Genomic DNA, 13290 nt, shown 5'->3' on the forward strand with positions numbered 1-13290 from the left:
CGCAGGGGAGAGATCAAAACAAAACAACGGTCACTTATTAGAAGTACACAACGAGGATTTGTAAAGAAGAATGTCGGAGGATTTCGATATAAGCCAAGAGGAGACTGGTTTTCCTTTGCTAAAGTAAGGAAACTTTGCTTCTTTTGATCTTGTAAACAAACGTTGGTTTTCACGAGACTCACCGGCGCATGCGCAACGCTGAACTCATACGTCATCCTCCCGGAGCTGCTTCTGTGTACAACTGTTGGCGCAAGCTAGATTAAAGTGATTATTACGTTTTGAATATGGATATTTTTCTTACAAAAACGCATCGATTCGCTACAGGAGGCCTTTGTTCACCCCCCGGAGCCGTGTGAGACACTTTTTTTTAATGGATGGGCGCTTTTTATTTCACTTGTTTTGGACTGAAGCACTGCAACACCCGCTCAGTGGCATTAAACAGCTTGAAAGATCAAAGACAATTTTTAATAGAACTCCGACTGGATTCATCTGAAAGTCATATACACCTAGGATGACTTGAAGGTGAGTAATTTATGCCCTAATTTTAATTTTTGGGTGAACTAACCCTTTAAGCCCTCTTTGGATTCTCCTGGAAGAGTTATATCGAGTTCAAGTCTCTCTCAAGGCCTCGGTTTGGTAAAATCAACTAAAATTAAGCATCTGTTGGGTTTATATGCTACTGTTCAAAAATATGGGGATCAGAAAGTGTTTTTTTATAATGAAAGAAGTATCTTAAAAAACAGTAAATGTTATTACAATTTAAAATTACTCTTTTCTATTTGAATGTATATTAAAATGTAATTTATTTCTGTTATGCAAAGCTGAATTTTCAGCATCATTACTCCAGTCTTCAGTGTCTAATATGTTGATTTGCTGCTTAAGAAACATTTATTATTATTTTTCAATCTTGAAAACAGTTGTGCTGCTTCATATTTTTGTGGAAACTGTCATACATTTTTTTCTTTGAATAGAAATTTTAAAATAACTTTTTTTCTGTGTGAAATAGAAATCTTTTAGTAACATTATAAATGTCTTTACTGTCACTTTTGATTAATTTAATGTGTCCTTGCTGAATAGAAGTATTAATTTCTTTCAAAAAAGACTAAACAAATCTGACCCCAGCTTTTTGAAAGGTAGCATTTGCTCAGCCAGAAACACAGAAACATCACCCTATTATTCGTTCGTCTTATAATGTGCAAAATTGATTCTGTGACTGTTAGATACTTGCTGAACACTGACCCTATGTCTTTACTGGGGCACTGAAGGAATATTTCACCCAGAAATGAAAATACTGTAATCGCTTCTCACCCTGTTGTTGTTTCAGACCTGTATGATTTCATTTTCTCCTGTAAAACTGAAAAATAGATCTGTTGTCTTCTGTTGCCAACAAAAGTGGAACATGATTTATACTTTAAAGCTCCTAAAATGACAGAAATGCCATAAAAGTAGCTCATATGAGTTTTCTGTTCATGTAGTATTGCAATTTTGCATTGTAGTATTAATCACCATCCACTTTCTTTGTAAGAACAGAAGCTCAGACATTCAGTAAAGCATCACCATCATTTTGTATTTCACAAAAGACCGAAAATTACACATCATTTTCATCTCTGGGTGAGATATTCCTTTTCAAAAGGTAGACATCACTGATACAATAAAGTTTCCTGACAAATTTCAGTCCATCTTCCAGGAGAGGCCAATAACGGCTTGGCAGAAAAGCTTTCCTACATCTATACCCTCAACTTTCATTGTTTGAGATGAATTACTCTCCATAACAAAACCAAACAGAAACCGAATCCCGAAGTCCAGCGGTTATTGCAGGTCCTCCAGATGTGGTGGCATGTGAACGAGTGTGTGTTTGTGATCTGGGCTCGGTGTGTTTTATGCGATCGGGTGGCCGTCGTGAGGTTTTGGGTGTTTAACGGGGGTTTGTGGTGGTGTGTGGAGTGATAACCTCATGTTTGCGATCACGCCAGGACAAACACGGTGAGTATAAAGCGTCTTTGGTGCAAAGTGTGGGGCAGTAAAGGACACCAGCCTGTCATCCGACGCGCAGGTCAGATCATCTCAGTTGAGGTCACACTAATCACGTCCTTCGTATGAGAAAACATGTTTCACAAAGCCGCTAGAGTCTGAGGTCTCCTTTTTAAATGAGCTGAACCGATTGCAATTACTGGCATACACGGAGCCATCAGCGTTCCTTGCACTCAGTGCAGTGATGTATCTGAGCATCCGTTTCTGAATGTGGCTGTTGTGTGTGTATAAACAGTACAGCAGATTGGTTTTATCATTACTGCCCAGACACTTTGTGTCACAATGGTGTTTGAAATGGGAGTTGTGTGTGTAGGTCAGAGGAAAATGCCTTGCTTCTGATCAGAGTCGACCACCAAAGAATTTGACACACTTATATATATATATATGTTATATATATATTGTTAATGATCTACTCTGACTGGCCAGGAATACACACTGTTTGTAGTGACAGACACATGTGCTTTATCCACACACACGACTGCGTACATGTTTACAGAAATGCACACCTGCACCTGTGTCTGCCCACCTGTGCACCAGTATGAAATCTCGCTCATCTCTTTTCATTTTCCACCCTTCTTTCTCTCATTTCTCCTCTTATTTCTCTCCTTCCCAAAGGTTACATCGAGGCAGCTGTCATTCCGGTGGGAGCTCGGCGAATCAAAGTTGTGGAAGACAAACCGTCCCATAGCTTTCTGGGTAATTACTCAACCTGTTGCCATAACAACCATCTTCCAACTAGCCACACAATGTCTCTGAGTGAGACTGGAGCAGCTCTGTAATGGCTGTAGATAGGAGTCACGCCATGTGTCTTCTCTAATGCTGCGCTATGACAAATGACGCTTCTCTGCTGACAAGCTGCTTGTCAAATTAGGATGAAACTCACACTAAGGACATATGACACATTTGCTTTATGCAGCTCAATACTAATTTTGTAATTTTATTTATTTTTTGTCAAACAAATATTCACTTTTGTGAGTGAATGTCACAGAAACATGTCTGATAATTTTTCACCCCAAAATCAGAAAACAGGAAATATATCATACATTATGATACATTTAATAAATAAATGAAGCCATATTTATCAAATGTTATAAATATAAATTATTTATTTAAATTCTTGCATTATTTCAGGACAATTAAGTATATCTATCCCCCAAATTGAAAGTACTAAATAATAATAATAATTATTATTATTATTATGTAAAATAATGCAAAATAATGTTAATTGCTAACAAGCTTAGTTTTCTTTAAACAAAATTTTATTTTACTTTAATGACATTTAAGCACATTTATCCCCGAATTTTAATTCATGTGTCCATATATGTTTTTTTTTGCAATTCTCATTGTTGTAAAAATAAATTGTTTTAATAAAATACTTTTTATAGCATAAATTAAAATGCATAAATTCTAAATACTTTATAATAATATATTGAATAATAATAATAATGTCTATATATTATTATTATTATTAAATTTTTGCCATTATAATAATAATGAGAATTTGCGAAGTAAATTAATGTAAATTTATGTATAATAATAATAATGTACATTAAAAAAAATGTTTTTATTTATTTTTTTAAACTTAATAAACATTGTGTAGGAAATGTGCTTAAATGTCATGAAATTGATGTAACAACTAAAAATTATAAGGATTCATTTTTTAACACACAATTTGTAATTTCTCATTTCATTCTTTTTATTTTGGGGTGAAATATGCCAGACATGGTCTTGACTGCCATGAGATTCTCTCTTGTATTTAGCGAATCTCACTTGAGAGAATATTATAAATAATAAGAAACTTATTTAAGACTTAATTTGTCCGGCTGCCCCACAATTGATGAGCATATTCATTGTAATTTAATTTATTTTAATGAGTCAGAGGTTTTTGAAAAGGCGCCTTCTTTCTCATTTTCCTTTAGTTTATCTTGATGTACTAAAATAAAAGAAACTGAAATAAAAATAATTAAATGAACTGATTAACACTATAAAAAACAGACTAATAAAAATGAAAAAAACACACAACAACATTACTAAAAATTAAAATGTAAGCAGAAAATATAAAAATAAAAACCAAGAAATAAATAAGAAATATAATAGGGTCTCAATGATACTAATGAATGTTTTTCAATTGAATTTGCAATATAAGCTTCATAAAGTATGCATGAATATGGCACTATACACAATATGATTGGCATGCATTTTACGAAAATCTCCTTTTTTAAGTTAGCTACTGAATCAGGTCTACTAGATCAAAATCAAGGAAGTTTGCATTGGAATAATCTCAAATAATTTTGTTATATTTGATAACTAAATCATAAAGTTTTGCTGTAATGATGCTTGTATAATATGAATTAGATAAATGTGTTCTTGTTTGACTGGTGCAGCTCTGAAGGACTCCAGCAAGCGATCCATAAACAATGACTGGAAAATCGAGCTGCCAGGGGAGTTTTGCTGTCCAACTTCACAGACATAATGCTGACAGATCATAATAACACTTCACTCTACATATTCTTAAATAAACATCCCTTCTCCCAAAGGTCAGTATCACATGACTGCCTGGGTTGAAGTTATTAAAGTGTCAGATATTATAGAATGAGCTATATAAGATTGTGAAGTTTACAGGCTTTCTAATCAATGAATTTTATTCTATAATGCCTTTCATTTAACACTGAACTGGCAGGATGCAATCTGTGCTTCATATGCAGGGCGATGTAAACATATGTTTAGCTTGGGCCTGCTTTGCCATCTTTTGTAAGAGAACAGAAGAATATTTTTTAATTCCAGCCAAAACGCTTTAATTGACATGAAAGTGCACCCCTCCCATTGAGCTCAGCGCAGATGCTCTCCAAAACAAACCGCTTCATGTTTTCATTGCAGCAGACTGTGGGCAATCACATCTTCAGCCTCCACTGCTCAGAAAACCATCATGGAGTCGTATATATGTGTGTATAAAAATAGGATGACTGTGAGCTAATGATGGATGAACGATATGCAATAGCTCATTCAACACAAGAAGTTCATATACTTAATGGTAAGAATGTGTTGAAGTTTCATTTTAAAAGGAAAAGATTGCACTGAATTCTGGACTGTGTGAAGGCAGAGATATATTAATAAAAAAAAAATCCCACCATTAGCAGTCATAAGGTGTATAATCAAATTGATGCTAAAAATCTTTTTACAACAAACAAATAAATAAATATATAAATAAATAAATAAAACAAAGAAAAGTATGTTTTACAAGAAAATTAAATGCATTACTTGATTATTTGCGAAATTTACTTGCAATTTTTTTCCCTCAGTATAAAGGAGGTTTCGATCTGTTGACTATTTTTATGAAAAACTGAAAATATATTTTAAACAAAAAATGAATATTAAATTAATTTCAACCAAATTTAAAGTTAAGAAGCTTAAGTTCAGCTGAATATTTTATTGTGCATCCTATATTAAAATAAAATTTAAATGTAATGTATGTGACTCTGTACCAGGGTTATTATAGTATAAATATATAGTGTATATATATTGTAATGATGCTTGTATAATATGAATTAGATAAATGTGTTCTTGTTTGACTGTTGCAGCTCTGAAGGACTCCAGCAAGCGATCCATAAACAATGACTGGAAAATCGAGCTGCCAGGGGAGTTTGAGCTTGCTGGCACCACGGTCCGCTATGTGAGGAGAGGACTGTGGGAAAAAATGTCTGCCAAGGGACCCACTAAGACTCCACTCCACCTCATGGTAAATTCTTTATGTACTAACATGCACCTTTTTCTTTCTTAGATCTTTACTGTCTTTCACACATTTATTATTGAACTGTGCTTTTACGCTTAATTCAGTGTAAAAAGCCATCCGCTGCACATTTTATTTCCGTAATCAGATAATCAATGGGAAATACTGTAGGACAGGACATGGTTTTATCAGGGAAATGATTGAATCATGAACACTCAATGAAAATTCTGTTCATGTTTATTTGTATAGCACTTTTCATGATACAAATCGTTGCAAAGCAGCTTCACAGAAAATTAAAGTTTCTACAATATACAATATTTAGTAGTAGCTTATCAGTAGTGACTGTGTAAAGCCGTTTCACACTGAGCGAGATGCGAAAAAGCCAGGCGAATCGCAGATGAACGTTGCTTTCACACCGAGAGCAAAACGATTGATCACCTTCTGCTAATTCACGCCTGCACGCAAGGTGGCGCCGACCAACAGTGCATTTTTCCTCAGATATGTGTCTCGTATATGGATTTAACATCGTCCGCTGCTTAATATACAGCATTAAAATAAGATAAATAAAGTTCGGTTCTATGCCAGAAACACAAACTATCTATAATGCTTACAAGAAAACATCTTAAAGGGGGCATCGGATGCGAAAAGCACTTTTACATGTTGTTTGAACATAAATGTGTGTTGGCAGTGTGTGTACACAACCACCCTATAATGATAAAATCCACCCAGTGTTTTTTTTTTTAATCTACTAAAATCATTAGGCCTTTCTCAAATCAAGCCGATCTGAGCTTCTTGTCTGTGTGACGTCCAAGCGGCAACCTTCCGGTCTCTCTTGTGAAACCAACATGGAAGTGACTAAAACTGCAATTCATCAACTGGCCGCTAGAGGCTGGGGCCTCTTTGCCCATTTTCAATTATCCGGGAGTGACGCCAAGATGGCGACGGCCGGCTCCAACTTTTTCCGGAGCAGATGTAGACAAGAATGACTCCTAAGCAATTGAGGTGTTCTGTTGTTGGATGTAATAATGAACATAGCAGTCGTCATTTACTCCCGACATCTGAGCCGCTGAAGACGCAGTGGATTACGTTTGTTAAATATACAATATGAAAATAATTGAAGCCAAAATGTGTTTTACTGAGAAAAAACAAGATTTGGTTTTTAAAAAGCCTTTTTCCAAAACGTACATCTGGAAAAAGGGGGGTCGTCTTATAATCAGGGTCGTCTTATATTCGGGCCAATACGGTACTATTTAAACTGAACTGAGCTGGACGATGACATCACTGAATTCAGTGATGAACTGCCTTTAACTGAAAATTTTGTGTTTACTATTGTACTTTTGCATTATGGACACACTATTTTCCTATTTGATACTGTAAAGCTGCTTTGACACAATCTGTATTGTTAAAAGCACTATATAAATAAAGGTAAATGCGTTTATGTTCGCGCGAATCATTCGTGATCCAGCTTCACCTACAGAAGAAGTAAGTATAAGTTTTTTTTTTTATGAATCTTTGCAAATTGCCTTTCCTAATGAAGTGCTAGTTAGCAAGTTTCACGATGAATGCTGCTAAAGTTTACCGTCTCTCCGAAAGCGGCTCGGAAGAGAGGGGCGGGGGCAGCAGAGCTCATTTGCATTTAAAGCGGCATGCAAGAAAACGGCTTGCTCTGAAAAAAAACTGTTTTGACAGGGTAAAAAGGGTGTTGTTTTACACTACCATTGGGAAATTTAACCAAAGTATGTTATAGACTTTTCATTAAGACCCTAATGAATCATATCAACTTGTGGAAAATGGGCATCCGATGACACCTTTAAAATACAAACAGAAGTAGCATCAAGCCACATTTGAAAATTTATGTACGTTAATTATTAATGTTTTTGCTTAAAACTCACTTTAAACCATCATCGAGTGCTTGTAATAACTTCCGATTATGATGTATAGTTGATTTTGATTCTATAATAGGCAGACTTTGCCACACGCCACACTGCTTATTGTCATAAAACATCCTTTATTGTTATAAAAATACCATGAGCTGCATACAAAACACATACAGAAAATATATCGTCATAATCATATGTCTATTTGCTTTCATATTTCATGTGTATAAATATATTTCACTCGATTTTTTTTAATACGGAAGATCTAGAGCAGGGGTGCTCAAACTCGGTCCTGGAGGGCCGGTGTCCTGCAGAGTTTAGCTCCAACTTGCCTCAACACACCTGCCTGGAAGTTTCTAGTATGACTAGTAAGAGCTTGATTAGCTGGTTCAGGTGTGTCTAATTGGGGTTGGAGCTAATCTCTGCAGGACACCGGCCCACCAGGACCGAGTTTGGGCACCCCTGATCTAGAGAGTTAACGCGCTCTGAGCCTCTGACTCATAACACTTGCACACGTGGAAGAAAACGGACACTCCAGATCACATAATTCAGTGGAGAATTAATAGAAATTATATTAAGAACATGTGAGAATAAATCTGTTCTCAGATACCAAAGATAACAAGAACTTGGCATCCACTCTCTTCTCTCTTGGAATCACTCGGAATACTCTTCTTCGTGTTTGTTTACACTGGTTTTCGAAACAGCGCCACCACTCTTTGCCTTTTTGTGCAACAGCAGCTGCTCCACGCATGTGATCTAAGCTCAAATCTGATTGGACGGCCCGTTCCATCGCGGAGCAATGGGGAAAAAAATCGACACACAGGATGAAATAAAAATCTTCGCTTTTTCGCGCTGTGAATGATCATGGCTGGTGATCATGTCACAAATAGTGGACGGTAGCCATTGACTTACCATCCCCTATTCTACCGTGGTTTCCAACGTTCTTCAGAATATCTTCTTATTTTTTCATTCTTTTTTTAATTGTATTGAATGCACATTTCATTGTGCTTGTGTTGTACTTCAAATCTGAAATATTAATTTTAATTTTTTTTAAACTGTACTTTCAGATAATATAATTAAATAAAAGGCCATTTAAGTGTACTTAAAGAGAGTACACCTTCATAACTACAGTATAATTCTTAAAGTTTAATTCTTAAAATCACTAATTTGATCTCTTAAAACTAATCTTTGATAATCAAAATGACCTATTTTAAGGGGTCATATGATGATGCTAAAAAGAACATTATTTGGTGTATTTGGTGTAATGAAATGTGTTCATGCGGTTTAAGGTTAAAAAAACACATTATTTTCCACATACTGTACATTATTGTTTCTCCTCTATGCCCCGCCTTTCTGAAACGCGTTGATTTTTACAAAGCCAGTGGCTTGAATATAATTCTACACCCTTATAATTATACAGCCCAGATGTTGTAGTTTTGAGAGAAAATGCTAAGCAATGGTTTTGACTGATGAATTTGCACATGGTTTGTCTTAAAGCATATTAACAACTTCAGACAGACATATTGTATTACATATTATGAAATTACATATAGTATAAAGATGTACTGAAGTCCTAATTAAGTGGGTCAAAAAGCACTTTAAAGTTCATTGCATTTAATATAAATATGAATTTTAATGTATTTTTATTTAATTGCATAATTTAAATACAGTTAACTTGCAGTTAAGTTTCCGAAAACTTTACATCTAGCAGTGTGGAAGATTTTCTGTGAATAATTGATTCAACTTTGAACAGTTTCTCATATAATATCATGTGATGATTTCAGAAGACTTGGAATATAGCATGCAAGTCAACTACCTTTGGGGAATTATTTTTGAGAATTTTTTGGGTCATTATAAGCTCTTTGTGGAAAGCTGCATGAAGCTTCTTTGGAAAAAAAAAACAGCATATGGGTTTGGAACAACATGAGAGTGAGTAAATAATTTCATTTTTGGGCAAATTGTCACTTTAAGAAAGTAAATGGTGATTTTGATTTCATGCTGACTGTAACTGTCATGTTCTCCTGGTTACTAGTTGATTTAGAGTATAATTATGGCATATTTTGTCTTCATCATGAACAACTTCAGGATTAACAAAACATGCTATTTTATATTCGGAAAACATGGCAGTCTGCTAATCCAAAGCAAACACATAAACTGAATGGAAAACAGATCATGCAAAATGTTTTGAAAGCAGTAACGCAGATGTTTTGGGACGGAGCCGCTGCTGAACCTGATGTCTTCACCTTCATGCATGTCTAGTGCTGCTTTTCCACCCGTGTGTCGACACAGACATCGACTGCAATGATTTCATCATGATGTCATGTGGCGTTAGGGCCCGTTCACAACGCAAAAATAGCTTGATGCAGCACGTCTCGAAACACACGTCAACAAAAGTTGAAGTACGCCTACAGTTTCTACTGATTTCTCCAAGCCAAGATCCATGCTTTCAAAACAATCAATACAATACAATTGTTTGGCTTTTAATTTACTAAAACTGTTCACTGCACAATTACTTTTGCTTTCTTATGAGCTAACACTTTATTTACACTGCAAAAAATTATTTTCTATCTCAGTATTTTTGTAGTTTTACAAATATCTAAACTTTCTTAAATCAAGACACTTGTTACTTTACTTGAGAAGCAAAATGACACATTAATGACAAGATATTAAGTCTTGTTTTCTGAAAAATGTATTAAAATTAAGTGAGTGGATGTTTAATTTTTATTACATGAATCCTTTCATGTCTAATTTAGTGTGTTCCTTGCCATTTCTTTGTAATTATTTGTGAAATTTACTAACAATTTCTGAGTGAAATTTGCTTTAAAGTAAATCTTACTTTTTTTTTCAGTGTAATTTTTTTGTCTGTTTCACTTTAATTTGTATTTATTTCACTTTTAGTAATTTTAGTAGTTATTTAATTTGAGGAAACATTTCTAATGTTCTTTTTTATTTAAGTTTTAGTTTTACAGTTCTGGGGTCAGAAAGATCTTGTTTTCCCTTTGAATGTATTTTTATTTGATTTATTTTATTATTTTACTTTTCTTTATTTAATTTTTTCAGAAAAGTCTTTTTGCTGCTCATGTAAATGTATCTTGATTTAAGAATGGTTAGATATTTGTACTGGAAAACAAGACAAAAATACCGAGGATGAAGATCATTTTTTTGCAGTTTACAATTGGCTATTGGCATTTTCGCCAAAATGAATTAATATAATCTCATCTGAACAATAACCATTTTGTACACATTTACATTCACATTTGTGCATTTAGCAGATGCTATTTTTCCCTCAACTTGCATTGCATTCAGGGTATGCATTTTTATCAGTTCATGCATTCTTGGGAATAAACTCCATGCTGTTGGTGCCATGCTGTACTCTCTTAACTTTAACTTGTTTCGATGGCCACCTCTCTTGCTCTCTCCTCCTACATCCCCTTTTATATCTCTTCCTACTTCCTACATTTTCCTCCCGTTTCCTCTCCTCCTCCTCCATCCACTCCACTTCTTCCTCTTGCTCTTCTGCTCTTTCTCCAGGGTCCTCATTATTTCTTTGCTCTGAGTCACAGGTTGCCCCTTCCATACATAGACAAGTCAAGATAGTTGTGCAAACAGTTTAGTATACATTTCCTGCGGTGTGCTTCTAACCTGAAGATGTCGATATGATAGACCATTTGACTGTGTCGTCTGTTGATGTTTTGAGCCTTAAATTTGACTATTTATACTATTATAGTATTTTTGAATATATTTTGAATTAGCTTTTTTATATTTTCAGCTTTCATTTTAATTTTAGTTCGTTTTTAGTAATTTTGTGTTTATTACAGTGTAAAAGTGATTTTACAAAGATTATTGGAGAGCATTTTACAAAAATACTTTTTTGTTTTTTTCTGGAAAATGTCACGTTTAATCCAATGTGTTCCTTGCCATTTCTTTGTAATTGTTTGTGAAATGTACTAGCAATTTCTGAGTGAAAATTTTTTTTGTTAGTACGTTTTTACATTTTTTTCCTGTGTAGTTTTTTTAAATTTTGCTTTAATTTATTTCTATTTATTTAACTTTTAGTAATTGTAGTACTTAACTTTTCATTTCTAATTTTCATTTTTTTTTTCTTTTTTTCTGTCTAATTTTTATATTTTATTTAATTTTTCAGCTTTATTTTAATTAAAGAAAATGTTTCAGTTTTAGTTAACAAAAACACTGGAATGGAGAAATGTCCCAGGTAAAAAAATATAAATGTATGTCACATTTATTTTATACTAAGTATAGTTCAAATTTGTTAACATATTTACTGACATATCACTCGAGACTTACTGATATGAAAATTTTAATTAAACTTTATTTGGAGTACTGCTTGCACATTTTTTTATATTAAGCCTAAAATGTGTTTTAATGTCACAACCGATGAGGATTGCATGATCTTTAAATAATATCGTTTTTTAAATGCAAGATATTTAAAGTGTACCTGAAGTATACTTGCAGTAGTTCCACTTTAGCACAATCAAATATACTTCAGTGTATCTTTAGCTGCACTTCAGCATTACTTCTTCACAATTAAAGTACAAAATTAGTTGTTCCAATTTAGCAGACTTTAAGTATACCAGTTTAGTATACCAAAAAAAGTACAATCGCAGGGTATTAATATGTAATATTTGTAATAAACTTAGCATGAAATAAACGTATTTCAAATCAATTTTAGTGTATTTATTTTTCACTATAGGGGTGTGTAGTAAAAAAAAAGAGCAGTTAATTAAGATAAGCAATAACCAAAGACATCCATCTAATGCATGATAAGATTAACAATTTAGAAAATAATGCAGAAACGCAATTTACTGCTCACTATGGAATGAAAGCCATTTCTCTAATCCTCTAATCCAGGCACGTTGTTTCAGTTAATATCTCCTCAAAACTCTTTATGATGAAGAGAATAGACCTGTAATCTCCACTCCCCCGCAGTCACCGAGAGTTCTAAGCAAAAAGGTTTGTTTAGTCCAGAGAGCCAGAAGGTGTCTTGAGAGAGATCTCTAATTAATGTAATTAAGCAGTGAAGCAGGCTTTAGATGAAGCTTTCCTCTCAAGATGTCCTCTGGCACACAGATGCTCCACTTCAAACAGTCAGAGTGTTCTCAGATCCATTTAGAATATTTAAGATAAATTTCTAATGTGTCTCTGGTCATCTTTAGGCCAGAAATTGAGTGTTTTTCTGACCTTGAATAACTAAATAGATGCAAAATACTCCAAATTAGGTGAGAAAAATAGCCAGATAAACCATATGGGCATTTGGGCATGTGCCAATCTTGCCATGAGTGTGAATATTCACTTGTGATGTTTCAGTGGCATGTGGTGCATACGTAATTAAAGGAATAGTTCACCTAAAAAGGAAAATCTGCTGAAAATGTACTCACCCCCAGGACATCCATGATGTAGAAGGGTTTGTTTGTTTGTTTATCAGAACAGATTTGGAGAAATGTAACATTACATCACTTGCTCACCAATGGAGCCTCTGCAGTGAATGGGTGCCGTCAGAATGAGAGTCCAAACAGCTGATAAAAACATCACAATCCACTCCAGTCCATCAATTAACATCTTTGTGAAGCGAAAAGCTGCATGTTTGTAATAACTTTAACCCGTTGCTTCTGACTAAAATGTGAGTCTTTTATTTAT

At 34.3% G+C, this 13290-nt stretch overlaps 1 protein-coding gene across 1 annotated transcript in view; it reads left to right on the forward strand.

The window, feature by feature from the left end:
• The window catches only part of LOC107742308 (A disintegrin and metalloproteinase with thrombospondin motifs 17-like), a 137334-nt gene that overhangs the window by 96415 nt on the left and 27629 nt on the right, over positions 1-13290 (forward strand). Inside the window, exons 16-17 of the mRNA XM_016555229.1 lie at positions 2647-2727; positions 5610-5767. Coding sequence (XP_016410715.1) covers positions 2647-2727; positions 5610-5767 — 239 coding nt within the window. The remainder of the gene's footprint in view (positions 1-2646; positions 2728-5609; positions 5768-13290) is intronic.

Source organism: Sinocyclocheilus rhinocerous, unplaced genomic scaffold, assembly GCF_001515625.1.
Source record: "Sinocyclocheilus rhinocerous isolate Xijiao unplaced genomic scaffold, SAMN03320098_v1.1 scaffold75, whole genome shotgun sequence".
Taxonomy (NCBI): domain Eukaryota; kingdom Metazoa; phylum Chordata; class Actinopteri; order Cypriniformes; family Cyprinidae; genus Sinocyclocheilus; species Sinocyclocheilus rhinocerous.